We start from the raw sequence: 17,366 nt of genomic DNA, 5'->3' as shown, positions 1-17,366 counted from the left end.
GAGCAGTTCCTAGTAAGATCACAAGACAGTTTGTCTGTAATGGAATCTTATATAAGTTACTTATTCTGCAGAAAACTAAATGCTATCCAGAACCTCATGTTGCATAGGTAGAGAGCCAAATAGAACACTAAAACAGAAGATAGGAAAATTCCACCTCTAGGAGCACTAAGAAGTTTTCTTCTGCTCCCTCCTGACCCTCTTCTCCAAACCAGATAAGTTGTTTACACACATGAGAATATCAAGCAACAAGAAAACCAAAGCAAAGTGTCCTAAATAGTAAGGGATTTGTTTGGTTGGTTTTTGCCCCTACACATGACAATGAATCTTTGCTTCAAGTAGTCCGAAATTTGAATGCTTTAGATTCTACATGCAAGTAAATTTGTTTCAAAATAGCTATTCTTAAGTAAATATCTTTGTGGACATTCACAGCCAATAGTCTCTGCAGACTGGAAGAGACCACAAAAAGATTCAATCAGAAATAGTTATTCCTCTTTTAATTCATATCCTAGATTAACACAAATAAATTTCTCAGGGTACAAAGCAACCTTCATCCCACTTTCTCCCACTGTAGATTTCTTGTTACTGGTCCATATGACCACAGCCCTGCAGAACTGTAATGCAGAGGTCTGCCACAGGGAACATAGCCAAGGAGCACGTGCTCCTTCCAAATTTAGTGAAGTCCAGAGTACAGTTTAAAGACAAAACTTGGTTCAACTGTTTCAAGAGGCAACCAGAAACAGCAAAGGTAAACCTCATAAAACAGACCATTTAAGTTTACACTTGTATACTTATGCTCTATATAATTCTATAGCGACAGTCAAGATATGAAATCTTATTATTAAATTTAACTTACATGAATCTGGAGATAAACAATTTAAGAAATAATCAGACTGCAGCAGACTTCGAGCAAGCTCTAGGAGAATTGATGAAAAGCTACCAACAGCAGGTAAACATTTCAAAGTTCACTTTCATCCAAGTGTAACATACAACCTGGGAATCATATTTTACTTTTCCAAAAGTCTGATATATCCAAAACTGCAATCTATTCTACCTAGACATATATTCCAGCTGCCAGATGTAATGACTCTGCATGACGGACACTTCTGCCAAGTAATTTTTATGCCAGGTAAAGCTTTAGGAAATTTCTATTTCAAATGCTCAAGTTACTGCTACAATGATAGGTTTAACTGAAAAGATTATTGATGCATTTTAAGATCACATCATGTATGTTCTTGTAGCCCTCGTAACTATAAGAATTTTATTACAGCTTAATATCCTGTATGTACCTACACACACCTCTACCCAAAACTATTCTTCTGGTTTTTTTTTTTCTAACTGCAGTACTTTCTTTCCCATTAATGCATTGCTAGGTATAAATACCAAGAATTTATACAGATGATCGATTTGAAGAAATATACTCAGATTCCTTATATTAGCTGAAAAATGCAAACCCATTCCTTTCTTGCAATGTCACTGTTCAGGCTTTCTGCAGAGTCCAACAGAGGTTCCAGACATGGGTTTCTACTCAATTCCTGTTTTGAAAGTGAGAGCTAGAGAATCAGGCTTAAAGCTTTCATATCTGTTTCTGTGATCTATACACCATTTAAAAAGACATAACACAACCCCATGGGAGATAGCTTTTCAACTCTATTAACAGAATTTGGGAGTCCTCAGTAGAAATTGAAAGAAAAAAAGAGATCCCGGGTTAGACAGCCACACTAGACTTAAATTATTCAACCCATGACAGGTAGGTGCATTTCATATTTTTCTAAAGGTTTCTTTCATTTTCCATTACAAAACAAACAGATACGCAGATGTATTTTAGACCTTGGAATGATATAATTTACTCTTGCTTGATAAATATTTATAGTTAAAATAAATTTGGTTAATTTTGCGTAAGTTCTTCTGTGTGTCACAACTGAGGTCCTCAGAGGCTGCAATCCTTTCTTCTCCAGGTTCCACAAAGAAACAGAAAGAAATAGCACAGGTTTTTTTGTACGCATGAGTATTTCTCCAGCTTTTCCGTAGTCTTTATAGAATACAGGTCTCTACAGAACATAGATAACTATTTAGTACTAAACTCTTCTGCCTTAATTGAAAAGTGTTAGCCCCTTCAATAGCCACATGCAGACACCCCAATACTTCTAAAGCTCTCCAACTCTGCAAAGTCTGAACAGTAGTATGTGTGTAAAGACTTACACTTATCTTTTGAAATCAAAATGGCCGGCGTAATTCACCTCAAGAAACAGAGCAATTTGAAAAGCTGGAGAAAGTGATAATTTCCTAGATAAGAAAACTTTCATTCACTCTGTAATCCTGCAGCTGAGTAGCAAGTAGAGATCTCCTGTGATGCAGAGATATCACCAAAAACTGCATTCAAAATCTCTTGCTTCCAGCTGGGATGCTTGTTTCTCAAAAATGTACAAACCCTCTTATATAAGTAAAATGAGTCTTGCAATGAATCCTACACTGCTTCCCAGGTGGCTCCATATCACCAGTAACGGTCAAAATCTGAGGAGGTTGCAGGTAAGGAAGACTTCAAGCTATTTTTATTGTGCTACGGTCAATAAACACCTACATTTTTGTTTAATTTGCTTCTGCATCTTCTAGAAAGCATTAAAAAAGCCACCATGAACGTTTTGCATTTGCCCTTTGGACAGTTTATCAAAATCTCTAGCATTAACACCACTGCATTCTAACATGCATGATATTAAGCACATTCGGAAAGGCACTAACATCTTTAAATGTTACTTTCACATTTTTCACTTTGTACCATCCCTCACTATTTTCCTACACATCAGTGGCACAGTTCAGCTTGTCAATCTATGAGAAAGAAATCTTCTCTAAAAAAACCATGATGGCAGTCTGTCTCATTTGCTACTTTGCTTCTGTTGCTTTTTGACAGACCTTTCTTAAATGTCCTATATTTCAGCTACTTTTACTAAGATTGAACACCCCTTTGAATTGTGAAGAATCTGAGTTGAACTCTGAAATAAATTCCACTGAAGTGTAGCACCCACCAAGATCTCATGCAGCAAGAAAACTTTGCAAAACACAAATACTACAGTAAGCTGATAACTTATGTTGATTCCATTTTGTTTCTATTATTTTTAGCCTTAACTTCGAATAAAATCACAACAGACACATTGTTGCATCCATAGATTTTTTACATGTAATATTTTCCAACTTGCTATTGTGCAACTGATCTCACTGAAGTTATCTGAAAGAGTTGCTGAGCCTGGTGCTTCCAAGCATGAGTAACCATACTGATTTTCAGAGGTAATTTAGAATCTGGAATTTTTATTCTTTCACAATGCCAGCTAAAGCTAAGTATTTCTGTTCTAGATTCCTGTATATTCCTGCCATAAAAACTGGCCAGATAAAAACAAGCAATGTCAGAATTAACCAATGACCAGCCAGAAATAACCAACAGGAACAAATTGGGCAAGGAGAGAAAAGTGGATATGTTATGGTCACCCCTTAAAGAAAAGCTCAACCAGTTCTCTAGAATTTATTTGTGGAGGAGGATACTATGGTTTAGCAATACAAGAAGCATTCACATGAATAAAAACTACTCAAAGTTCTGCTTTTCATTATCAAATCAAATGTGAAATCACTTACCCACAGACAGTTCTGAACTTACTTTTTATGCTGTAAAATAAATTACTTCTTCAGTTTCAGATAAGAAAACAGCATCTGCTGATTCATAGCAGCTTCTAACTTTCCCATAAAGTTAGATTGCACATGAAATGAATGTCTGAAGAGCAGAAAATCACCCAAGGAGAGAGGAGAAATGTATGTGAACTGGCAAATCTATTACATGTATCAACCTAGTTTAGGGACTTGACACAAAAGTCAGAGTTAGAAATTCCTGAGATACGATCTTGGCACGGTCAAATACATTTAACAGGTACATTTCATTTAAAAAAAGCAATCTGAGCTTTGGAACTAGTTCTGCTCAAATTCCAAGGAGTCTTGGGATTACAGCACTTGCTAAAAAGCAAGTATCTTAACACATTGCCTTTCTTGCTAAGTTTATTGAAAGGAGGAGGAATAGAGACTAGCCATACCCAGCCCCATTTGTCACATCCACAACTGCCTTTTATATGTGGAAACCAATTCTTAAAGAATTTTGATGCTACATAACACATCGCAACCTCTCAAAATATTTTTGATGGCATCTTGTCTGCGAAGAATCAGAACCTACCTCAAGCAAGCCTTACTGACCTAAAGGCTCGGCTGGCAGAAGGTTTAAGTAGCACTTTACATGAGCTAAGACTGCTTATCCTCCCTTCTGACACAAAAAACCCCTTCACAATAAATTTTAATAATATAGTTTCAGGCATGAATTGATGAGGGTCAAGAGATCTATGCAGAGAGAAAAAAACAAAACACTGTTACAGAAATTCTTCATGGTGTACTGCAATATAAACAACAAAATGTTGATTTCCTCCAAGGCACTCCAAAAAAGAAGTTGACAAATATTGAAAAAGAAGTATGTTTTATGCTTAAAAAATTGTGAATTGAGTGTGACTCATAGGGCCAAGCAATAACTGTGCATGGGCCATGCTGACCTTCTTTTAAAAGGTTAATCCTCTAAATAATGAAAGTCAATGAAAAAAAATGTTCCAACTACAGAATTCCTGTGAACTATCAATATAATGCTCTTACCTGGTATTGAAAGATACAATCTGCCTGTTAAGAAGGAAGTTGCTGTTACTAGCAAAGACTGCAAAGAGAAGTCTTGCTTCCTGGAATACAGAAAAATGCTTTTCTGAATAATTATATATTTTTTTTCAAGATAAAGTAGAACAGTACATCTTTTAATGCCATAGGTGAACTAAGACAGCAAAGAAAATTACTTTCAGACATCTTAAGTTAGTGTTTTCAGAGGTTTGTTTGCACTCAGCTACTACTATTCTAAATCAAGGTCACTGTGTTTGTCTAACACAACCAAGTTAGGCAAAGTACTACTTGCTTCTGTCCTGCACAGGTATCTCTAGACTCTCTCCCCTGTCATCAGAGGAAGCAATTTCTACCCCGTGATGTGTGGAACTCAATGAGCCAAGCACAGAGAAGAGTATGATTTTGATCCATCGGTGCCAAATTAAGATAGAATGAAAAGTATATAAAAGTACATAAAAAAAGAAAATATTGGAGAGGCAAGAAAACCAAGTGGAAGTTGTGTTCTTCCTTTATCTACACCTATTGATTCCCTTTTCCTTTCTTCTATCAGAGAATTAGGATTAGCAGAGTTCAGGAAGAAACTCAAATATCATATGTTTCAAGTAGAACTACCAAGCCTTTTAACAAGTGTCTTCACAAGTCCGTCTCTTTGCATCAGCTCACACTTCAGATTGCACCCATTAGAGACCACGTTAGCTGTTATAATCTAGGTGGGTTTTTTTTGTTGTTTTTTTTTAAACTCCTTCTGGTAGTCTGAATGGATTTTATCTTCTCCAAACATTCCTCTTCTCTGTTCAGGAAAAAAAGTTTTGGCACCCCTTTTCACCGAAACGGCAACCTCAGAAAGGCAGAAGTCTTCTCTTAGTGCAGGTGGCTTCTTCTGCATTTGACCAATTAACAACTGTTTGCTTTCTGCTTCTGGCACACAGCATTACAGCAAAGCTGGTCCAACATCTGGCTGCACCTGGAAGGGAGGATCATGCTCCCTTCCTCTGCCCTTTGCAAGGGCTGGCTATCACTAGGCTTGCCACTGAGCTACAACTTGGTACTAAAGAGACATAAGATAACATTTTTGAAAAAGAAAGCAGCTTCTTGCTGGCTTTCTTTCCTGCACCAGGTCACGAAGGGATGGGATGAACATACATTGTTTACCTGTAACATGAAACTGCAATTTCTGAGTACAGCTCTCTGCTACTTTGTGATGACCGAGCCCAGTACATCATAATCCTCTTGCCATAAAACATAGTGTCAGAAGCAAAACCTCTGTAGGCTTTTACTTATTTAGCTGTGTTTTGTGGCCTGGCACTCTGGGAGATTCGTTGTGATTTCAAACTTTTTTCCAGATATCACAGGGCATGGCCATGACCTGCAGCCACATTTTCTGCTTCCAGCAATAGCAGAGGAGCTATGGCCACCTGGCACAGTCATTTGGGCAACCAGAGGGGCAGGATGCAAAAATGCTGCTAAGATCTACAAGTTTCTGGAGAAAATATGCCCATAAAGGAAACAAAATAATGAATACTAGCTGTGAAAGAAAATTAAGTCACTGATTTGGGATTGCTTAAATATATCCCTGCTCAGGAAAGCCTTTAAGCAGGTGCTTAATTTCCACATGAAGTTAAGTCCCATGTGTTAGTTCTTTATACTCTCACATAAAGATCCCAACCCCAAAACCCTCTTGTGTATCAACAGCACATGAGAGGCTCTGCAATGCTCCAGTGTCTATTCCAGGCTCAGAGTAAATGTTTTCTGATAACCATCAACACTACCTGTTGCATCTCCCCCCACCAGTGCTCCACTTAACCACTGCACCCTTCAGAGTGGCTTGGCTCACCTCAATACTCTTTCAGACTACACAACAAAGAATTGCAAAAGATTGGATTTTAAGGAGAAAAAAGTTTTAGAAGGGCTAGTAATCACAGAAGCTAAAGGCATACCGCCAAACAGAATGAACATTACAATCTCACAGCAGACATCCTTTCAAAAAGATAACATGAAAGATTATGGTTTTCTGATATGATTAGTGTTTTAATAAAAAACTGCCTAGTTTCAAAATCTGTCCTTGTAACTGCTCTCTTTTGCTCAGATAATTTTTCATAAATTGGTATTTAGTCAAAATTACTTCGTAGTGTACAATATAAAGGGTCTAAGTAAGAGGGAACAAAGCTAAAATATAATTAATTTCCACATCTAAGAGAATGACCTTCATAATTCACTTCAGGCTTCACCTCCAGAGTGTCATGGCTCATTTCCTCATTATCAGAATTAGATTTTAAAACACTAGTGTCCTCCATAAAGTACACTTTGACTCTGATCATATACATAGAGAGGAGTATGTTTAAAATTGTTTGAACCACATAAATACGCAATTTCCTCAAATACAGATCAGTGTACTTACTAAGAATGCAGCCTGTGCCCAAAGAGCTAACAGGTTACAACAACACAAAAAAAGCTTGTAAATTAAACAAAAGATATTTGAGAAGGGAAAGAAGAGCAAGGAAGACTCAAAGGGGAGAATTAACTTAATTAAGCAATTAATTAATTAACATTAATTAATTAAATTGACTTTTAGACAAACACAGATATAGATGCATACAGCAAATACAGCTCTGTACGCAGTCAGATATGTATTTGTACCTAAACTGTCAGGTGAAACAAAGACTTAGTGACTTTTGCTAAATTCAGAGAATTTTATCAGGAAAAGCAAAAGCAAAATCCCTAATTAACATTATTTTACAAGAGGACTTGGGAGGACTCCATATAGCAGAAAACAATCGAATGCAGCGGTTTATTGCTGGGTAGTTGCCACACCTGACGCAAGCTGGCAGGCTGAGAGGCCTATCTGGGAATATACATTCCTGGTTGGACAGTGATGATTGACTGCTGTAGTGATTCTAGTGGACATTGCTTCACAAAAAGACGGGGAGGAAATCCGGATAGGGTGTCCATTACTTAAGGAGATTACTTTGGGGGACTGATAGCCTAGGGTGCTAGCTAAATAATTGGCATCTAGGAAGACGAAGCATCTCTCATTTGCTTTGTCTCTATACTTCTGTTTGTTAAAATACTCCAAAAGCCTTCAGGCACAGTGGCTTTAAACATTTAAATGTACTACTGATATTATTTAATCACATCACAATTTGTATAGTTCTCTTAAAAGTAAACCACTGGCAGTGTGTCAGAGTACATTAACACGGCAGACTGAAGCACCATGTTTAATGTATGAAAACATACATCAGGCACTTGTGAACTGCAAGTGAAAACGTGCATATTGCAAAATCAGAAATGATCCAATCTGGATTTAAAGTGTTAAGTACTGCAGAATATCAGCCTATCTAGCTGCTCCTATAGTAATGTGATAAAATTCACTCTGCACTCCACCACCCACCAAAGGGCATCACACTCGTCCAGTTATTTATTCATTTATTTGATTTTCCTTTTTAAAAGAGGCAAAGAGGTTAATAACCTGACTCACAGTCACATGCTTTTTAAGCAAAAACCTGGGAAGGAAATTCTTTCAAGCCTATTAAAATTTCTGTCTGTCATTTGAAAGTGGAAGCTCTGATAGAAATGTCAAAATCTGCCATAAAAATTAATGTTTAGCCAAACTTTGGCAACTGGCAATGGCAAATGGCATCAGTGTTAGGAAAATGACTCTTGCTGTTTTAAAGTCATGAGAAAGCAGAAGGAAAAAAAGACTGCAGAAAGGCAGTGGGGTACGTAATGCAAACTCTGAAACACTAGTCCTTGGTTTGATGTGTAGTCCTACGCAAATACCTCCAGCCATATTGTTGCATCTGAATGCTGTGATGCAGCCAAGTGTAACAGTGGGATGCTATTGGGTTTCCCGGTCACCTGCAGAAAAGTGGTTTCCATACAAACACTAATATTCTCTCCTTGAACCACAACAAAGTCATGCACCAGTCACAAAGTATATGTTCACTGGGTTGTAGGTACTCTGTGAGACAACATGGATAACAGTAACTAAAAAGATGGCAGGATCTTGCCCTAGCCTGCACTGTAGAAAGCCTTTTTTCCCCCTTTGGCTCAGTGATTTGGAAAGCATATGTCAGAAAAGGCTCTTCAACTGCACTACTATCTGTAGTTTAAAGTTTTTAGGTTTGCCGTCTGCAAACACTAAGGACTGCTGAGCTTTGCACCTCTTTTCCTCAAACCATGTTTCTCACATTGCTTAAACTACCCTGGAGAAATCCATTCTTGATGGACTGAATTTTATTTTTTTTTTAATTTATTTGGATTTGGGGAGAATTTTTGGAGCTGAAGGATAACGGATTTTTTTTATCTTCAAGTACCTGGAAGTCCACTGCAGCTTACAGCTGCCAGAGTTTGCTTTCACACTGGAAACAAAGATAATGGAAGTTTTCTTGCAACTGGAGAAAACATTAGTACAGAAAGAATTAGGAACTAGGAAACATTGGAGCTCAAAATTCAAAGACTGGAGAGTGGTGGAAGTCTTGTAATTACTGTAACTGCAGTAACAGTATGAGGCCTTACTCAAAATAAATCTGATCCCCTTTTACAGTTTGCAGTATGCTCTGGGTAGATTATTTCCAGCAAAGGAAGGTCACAATAGCTTTGAAATCATTGCTGAAAATGTGTTAAATATGCATCCTGCTTCTCGTAAACTAAGCCTCTATTACACATCCCTTTTCTATATCAGTCAATGCTCACTCTTCCCTTCTCCCTGATCTTCTCCCATGCAACCACTGTCTTCCCAACTGTCATGATGTTATCACCAGCGTTTTAAAATCTTTTTTCTTAAGCTGCCAACACTTAGATCTCCAATTTGCATAAATGTGCCACAGGAGTCCGATTGATTTTGTGGGGCTAGCAGGACTAAAATGAGAACAAAGCCTGTGTAGGTGTACCAGGCTTCTCACCCAGCACGTTGAGAACAGGGCAGGCAGAGTGCCACCACTACTGGTACATTATGTGCATGCACAGAAGATAGGTAATTCAAAAGATTTTTTGCCATATTTTCTGAAATATTGATGATACAAGCAATTTGCAATTGCAAACATTTCCAACAGTTTCTGATTTTACAATGGGATTTTATATCACTATTGAAATGCTTCTCCTCCTCTTCTCTCTTAACTTTTTATAGTTCAAATCCTAGCTGAAAATGATTTTTTTCTTCCTCAGTATCAGTAATATCGTTTCATGTCAAAATCCATTTTATTGGAAAATAAGAAAGCAAACCTGGAATGAAATGGAAGGGCAGTGAAGAAGTGCAACCCTGTAAATGTTTAATCTCAAACTGAACATGGACTGGTTAATAAACAGCACAAGGAAGGCTGAGAAATTTAAAGAAATAAGTGATACAAAGTGAAAGGAAGTTCAGCAGTCCATGAAATCTGTGGATTTAAACAGGTTTCTACTACAGCAATAAGAGAAATGGGAAAGGACAACCTTATTACATTCATCTAGTCCCAAAGGCCAAAGCAGATGTATCCATCAGGCCATAATTTCTGACCATAAAACTTTGCTTGAATAAAATCCTGCATGTGACCTTCATACGTATTGCTGCCCTACAAACCTCTCTTACTCTACAGCTGAATCCCATTTAGTTATGACTCACTGCCTTATTTACTTCACTGATCACAATAAGCTTTCAAAAGCCATTACGAAGGCTTGAGTTGGTGTCTGTAAGCATACTCTGGTGACTAACCTGAATGACAAAAAGGTTGGTTTAAAAAAAAATAAAAATAAACCCCACATATATATGATTGCAGTAGGAAAACTTGTCAAACAAAGCTGATTTCAAACAGCATCAGTAAAATCTATTTGTCATGCATTATAGGTAGCCTATAGAAGAAAACATTGGATCACTATAGAGATATTATTTAAGATAGCTAAAATGTGATGTCGAAAAAGGAGGTAGGAGAAGGGAGCAGGATAAAAAAAAATATCGGCACCAAATAGAAAGAAAATGTTTGCCATGAGGTTTACAATATTGGCAATGGATCTCTGAGGACCCTACACACCTTTGGACGTGGGTCCTGCTGAGTTCTGACAACCCTCCAGATGCTGCGGATGCCTCAAGCACTGCAAACACCTGCAGAGTTTGCTCCATAGCTCTTGGCATGCAACTGGAAATGGCAGCATGGGGGGTGTAGAAACTGTGCTGCCCAAGGAGGCAGATCAGCACAAGCCAAGGTATTACTTCTGGTTCCAGTTACCAAAGTCCCCCCTTCCTTCACTTGCCTTGCAACAAGAATTATGGCAGACAATAACACCTGCATCAATGGAAAACACCTTCCCTCAAATATAAATAAATCAGTATTGCAAGAATACAACTTTGTGGAAAATGTGTAGACGACAAGGAGGGTTTAGGGAATCATTAGCAGTAGATTGAGACAGATATTTAGTAGTCTGTCTACCAAGGTAACTCAGCAGAGAATCCCACAAAAACGCACAGACTATTGCATATTTTGCATTAGCCATTCATCAACCATATGATCGTATTACTTATGAGAAATTAAGGATTGGAGGAAATAGCAGGCTTTGAACCATAAATTTAGGCTTTAATTATTAGTGTGTTGAAGTAAACACAAGAATAATAAAAGTAAGGGAAAGATAAGAGAACACGATTTTCTGACAAACAAGAAAGAAGTGATATATTTATTTCGACCAAATTTCCCAGTGAGAGAAAAAATCCCCAGTCCATTAAAAAGACATACAGACGCATGACTCTTTTCAAAAATAATTATAGTTTAAGTATAGTGTAGAACTCAAAACCTTTTGAAAGCCTATCCCACCCCTCTTTAAATATCTCTGTAAATTTAAGTGTCATAGGAAAAGAAATAAAGTTTATGCTATTATATAGTATTATTGCCACTAGTATGCACCTGGCATCATAATTCCTTGTTTTGTAGTGTTAAAATACTGACTTGCTACCATGCAAGAACTGACTGTCCCTAATTCCTTCATTGTCTGGACAAAAAACCCCTTAAATTCCTGTTTTCCCTTTGTAGCACTTGATATGGACACAGCATAAAAAAGCCAACCACAATATTCTTCCTCTCTCAACCACACAAGCACACAAATATTTCGAGACATCACATAAAAGAGTATTATCAATATTGTGAAGTACTTTGTATCAGAGGAAGAAAGGAAGAGAGGAAGGAACATGCCATTCTGGGCATTACCACAAGGTGTGTGTCACTGACACATCTCAGCAACCGGGCTGCAGCTTCTGTGAGGGCCTGGTATGCACCATCCACATGCCTCAGCCACCCTTTTCAGCCACTCTCCTCCTCTGCAAACTCTCCCCTGCGCCCATCAGGCTGGAGCTATGCACACCAGGCCATGCACCTCGCTGGTCCTCATCCCAACCTACCTACTGGGCTTGCCCTGGACTTGCCTCCCCCCTCGCAGGGCAACCACAACCTCATCCCATCCTGATGGGTGCCCATGCCACCCCACGATGTTGACAAGCAAATGTGAGTCGCACAGGAAACCGCACGCATCACGCTTGCTGCTGGCCCTCTCCGACAGAGCATATATTGAAGGGGAGAAAAATTTCCCTAACTTAAAGAAACTCAATTTCACCTCTTATTTCCATGCACTAGACCATACCTATAAATTGTCCCTGAGGGCACTTCCAGTGATATTATTGGGCACGTCATTCACAGCTCTTCTAGGATAAAACCACTCAGCTTTGCAATACAGTCTTATCGCTCCAATCAGAACCCTTAATGAGATGCCCTAAGGTACAAATGGAAGACATTTCAGGGCACCATAATAATTCATAAAAACAGTTTCAGAGGGAAGAGCAGTAAGTACTGCAGAGCAGCCGATCCGCTCAAATTCATTATCTTTACATCCCAAAATCAACATTAAGTATCTGAGTGTTCCTTGTTACATTGTTTGGGAGTTACTTGCTAATTTTGCTAATAAAATTAAATAAAAGGTAGCAATAATACATGCTGTCCACTACTGCATCATTATGAAAAATAAATTTGTAAATATCTCCTCTGTATCTAATGTCCTGTTTTCTCAGATCTTTGTTCATGACTTCTTGGTTTTTTGAAATTCAAAATGCTAGGCAAGTTTAAAAACCTTCTCTATTCACTAAAAGGGGCACATTTTAGATAAATTTAGACCAATTTTGTTATTATTATGGTTCTAATGCTTTAAATTAACATTTTACCAAACATTAAAAGCTCTTTTTTTTAAAGGCTATTCTGTAGTTTAGACAAGATGAAAAAAGTCAAAACCATAAAAAAAACCAGACATTGTGAACTAAAACAGAGCAAACATCAAGCAGTTTATATAAAAATATTATAAATAAATAGTAGAATATAATAATAAATAAATAATATCGTTTTTGCACGTTAGGCTCTACCTGATGGGAGAGGCCATGATACCTCAGACTCATATTAGTGTTGTTATGGTTCCAAGAAAAGGGTCGTGCTGGCATGGAAATGGCAAGTTTGGGCATACTGAATGCTGTATACATTTAAAAACCATGAGATTTAGCCGGTAGTATTTCTTTTACAAATGGAATACAGAAATGGCCTGAGTGTTTAAATTCTCTTTTTCTTGTGTTTAGTATAGTGCACTTTGGCTAAGTGTTTTTCCAAGGGATAAACCATGAAATATGTGGCAACAATTATAGAGGTCCCCTTCCCTGCTACTAACACTTGTAAGAAATCCAATTAAGAACAGGGGCAAGTGATATAAAGATGTATAGGAAAGGAGAAAGTGAGGAAACTGGTGCAAAGTAATTGAAACATTACAGTGCAGCTTATGCCTATATTCAGTTAAAACACATTAAAAGAAAACACATTAACTGTGGCAAAATAGTTCAACAAGCAAAATTTCAGATATATGCATACAAAAGATGCAACCTTTGTTCTTCACTCAAATTATGTCAAACAAAACACAGGGCACTTAAAAGATAGTGAATATGAGGCTTTGATAGCCATATAGCTGTATTTGACCATGCATTTACAAGAAACTGGTTTTACTGGCAAATACTTTCTTGAACTCATCAATATCACAACAGAACTTTCACCCCCAATACATGGTAATAAAATTTATGTCAAATCTAGTCCGTCACATTTCAAATATTGACTACACCAAGATATTTTAAAAAATTACAAATGTAACTTTTGCAAATTATAAGTAATTGAATATTGAAATATTGGGTCATTAACGTCTTTGGAATGCTCTACTTTACTAGACACTCCTACTTGAAGTTAGAAATAAATAAGTTGCTTAAAACATCTTTCTGTGAAATAATTTGCTAAGTTTCAGTGTTAATCAATGTTAACCACAGAGCATCAGCTAACATTATCCATCCTGGATGAACTGGAAAAAAGCTTAAATACTAACAGTGCAGAAAGTATCTAAAAAAAGATTGACCTCACTTACCCATTTTCCCCTGCTGGATTCTAAAAGTATCCAATAGCTTCAGTTTTTATGTTGGCCTTTTCAGATTCAAATAGATTGAATTGATTCTGATTGGAATACTTTCAAAATCACTTCTTTTTCTGCCTCAGCGTTATCAGGCTCAGACTGTAACGCTTCTCATTACGCAGGTCTATTCACTTGTAAAACTTAACAAAACAAAAAAATTCCTACATTCTCAAAAATGAAGAATGTCAATGATAAAAAATTGTCATATAAGCATTAAAGACCTTTTCATTAACATTGCCTTTTCAATGGTCCTTTGAAGCAAAACAGGTATTGACCTTTGACTTCACAAGTATCAGAGCAACTGTTTGCAAGTTCGCTGCTTAAATCTCAAGTTCTACCTCAAGTATCAATACGGAGCCAATAAGGATATAGAAAGTCATCAAAATTTTGTTTTCTTGTTAAGAAAAGTTTAATAATATACCTACAATAAACATTATCTGTGACAGAAGTTAGTGTGCCAGAACAGCAAAGAAATAACGTACGCTTAGGAAACAAGTTTGAATCCATATTTCTAAAGACTTCATATAGCTGTCTTTCCAGACAACTGCTCAGTCACACCAGCGATTTACTAATCCAGCTCAGAGGGATTTCAAATACTGACTCCTGTTATCATCCTACTGCTATCACAGGAGCCCAAAGCAACACCCTGATCTGTTGTCGAATAATTGGGGAATAACAAAGGATGGACTGAGTACAAAATCATATTGGATACAGGTGGCTTTCTGAGTCATCAGGTTATCTCTAATTCCTCCTATAAAATAGGTAACTTCTTCAGGTGTACGTTCTGAAAAGGTTATCCACACAACAACCTATGGTTTCCGACTAAGTGCTGTTAGCTGCACAAAATTAAACTGAAAAGTAGCATTAAGAAGTCATAAAGTAAGGACTATTGGTTTGACAATAACTTCAAAACAGCCTGCAAAAGAGGGAAGATGTAGGCAAACTGTGTCTGACTTCTCTACCATTTTTCAAGAGCCTTTACTTACAAAATAGATAAAAGCTAAGTTTATAGCTTGAAGTCACTAGACCAACACAAACCATAGTAGCTAAATCCAAATTTAAATGCAATAACTTAATATTCTATATAAAGAGAAGCCAACAAAAATTACAAGTTTCTCATAAAGCTAGGAAGCTGTCAGGGTAGCATTTTGCATATGTCTGCAGAAACAAGCGCAGGAAATCTGTTTAGATGTCCTACCTTCTTGAACCGCCTGAAACGGATTGTTGCCATCCACAAATGTCACTGAACATGTGATTTTCTCCGTTTGTAAGATTTCATCATTCTGGTTGAGATCAGCAACTGCCATTCGAAAAACTTCCTCATCTTTTTTGGCAGATTCATCAAAAATTGCCCCTGGGGGGGGGGGGGGGGAAAAAAAAAAAAAAATCACATTGCACCTTTCACCTGCAGTATCCCAAAGCATTAATCATAAGCACTTAAGACATTTTAAGCTATAACATCATCCCTTTGCTCACTCCTAAAGAGCGGTTCTCTCAACATAGAGCCCAGAAGCTACTTCACAATATACAGAATTTCTACATTTTGAAATAATTTAAGACATAAAGTGAAGCATTGATTCCAGCTAGAAATATTGGGGAAATCTAGTTAAGCACAAAACAAATTATCTGTATAGGAACATGGCCAAGAAGTGAGAACTAATCACCTTTCCAAACATGCCATTTAATATATTGAATGACTGCAACGGGCTAAGATATGCATTCAACATCATGTCGCGTGACAATTAAAAAATATAAAGTTCAAATGAGGTGAGAATAAGCCTAAAATGTTTGCAGCACTAGGAAAATGAGTTAGAATTGGCAATCATGATCAATAGACAGGTCAGCAGCCGATATAAACTATTTCAGATCTAAGTCCTATTGGATTTAAAAACAACCACTCCAGCTAACTGTCTGACTCTTGAAGTCAGTAAATTAAGTTCAAGCGGTTAATTAAAATAATTTATGCCTTTATAAATCTGACAGAAAGTGACTGTTCTGCCTTTTTCCCTAAAACATTCAAGCAGAGCATCGTAAACAGGAAACCATTAAACTCAGGAGGAGTTGGCAGAGTGAGGGTGTCCAACCCTTGCACAGCCAATTCTTCAGATGTGTTGAAAAAGAACTCCAAGGCTAAACCAAAGATTTTAGCTTTTTTTTTTTTTTCTGTCTTTAAACTATAGTGTCACTTTTAGCATCACTAATTTCTGATTATTTCACATTTGCTTCTTGAATGAAGTATTTATGCAGAGGTGGCTCAAATGACACTGTTATAGTCCTATGAAGAATGCTATATTGTTTAAAACCCTCAAATTAGTGCTGTTAGATTTTCAAGCACCTTTAAACCTTTCATTGCCAGGCAGTAGATTAAAGAGACAGAAGGGACACTTCAAGAACAGACTTTTGAAAACTGTATTTAATCATTATAAAATTTCTTCAGTTTTCAGGTTTACTTATTCTTGAGTGTTTGTTGCTAATAAAAAACACAACTAAGGCAGTGTATGTGGCGAAGGCAGCCAAAGATAATAGAAAATGCTGATCACTGATGATTTCAGGTAAATACCTGCAATCAGTGCTGAAAAGAACTGAAAAAAATTCATTTACAGGAAATGGCTACTTTAAGAGAAATAAACTTCATAGACAGTGTTTATTGTGTTTTTCTCACTGACCTCCAACACTTATCTCCCTGCCAGCACCACTCATCCTACATGAGCGTCATCTCTTCCTACAATCTGACCGCTTTGACTCCAGCATTTTCCCTCCTGAAGCTGCTGCCATCTGGAACAGCTGTTCTTTACCTCTCCACCTCATTCACCTGTCATCTCTGTGCAAATCTCAGCTGAAAACATTCATTTTCTCCCTTGCCCCAATTTCTTTTTCCCTTGTTTTATTTAGCTCCATAAAAAAAAGTCACACATGGCCAAGAATACACTTGGTACGCAAGATGCTGCAAACCATGCCTTCTCCACAAAGACAACTATTTGTGTATCCAGGTAGCATTTAAGGGTACAAAAGACTTTGTCCAATGATATACCTTAAAGCATGTAACCTTACGGAACAGTTCAAACCAAAACCTCACGTACTTTGTTTTGGGGATACACCTATACTGATGATGATGACATAGCCCAGCAAATATTGTTAAACCTCTGAAGGAACAATTTTACATGGCTACTAAGTAACAAGGTTAAAATCGGGGGGGGGGGGGGGGGGGGGGAAAAAAAAAAAAAACATTCATAAAA

At 37.3% G+C, this 17,366-nt stretch overlaps 1 protein-coding gene across 2 annotated transcripts in view; it reads right to left on the bottom strand.

Moving 5' to 3' along the window:
• GRID2 (glutamate receptor, ionotropic, delta 2) overlaps window positions 1-17,366 on the bottom strand; it is a 734,176-nt gene that overhangs the window by 570,247 nt on the left and 146,563 nt on the right. For both annotated transcript variants that reach the window (XM_010586162.1, XM_010586163.1), the window contains exon 2: window positions 15,329-15,484. In XM_010586162.1, coding sequence (XP_010584464.1) covers window positions 15,329-15,484 — 156 coding nt within the window. The remainder of the gene's footprint in view (window positions 1-15,328; window positions 15,485-17,366) is intronic.

This window comes from Haliaeetus leucocephalus, unplaced genomic scaffold (assembly GCF_000737465.1).
Source record: "Haliaeetus leucocephalus isolate CR32 unplaced genomic scaffold, Haliaeetus_leucocephalus-4.0 Scaffold140, whole genome shotgun sequence".
Lineage (NCBI taxonomy): Eukaryota > Metazoa > Chordata > Aves > Accipitriformes > Accipitridae > Haliaeetus > Haliaeetus leucocephalus.
Note: the sequence above shows the minus strand (reverse complement) of the source record. Positions and strands in the feature narration are given on the sequence as shown.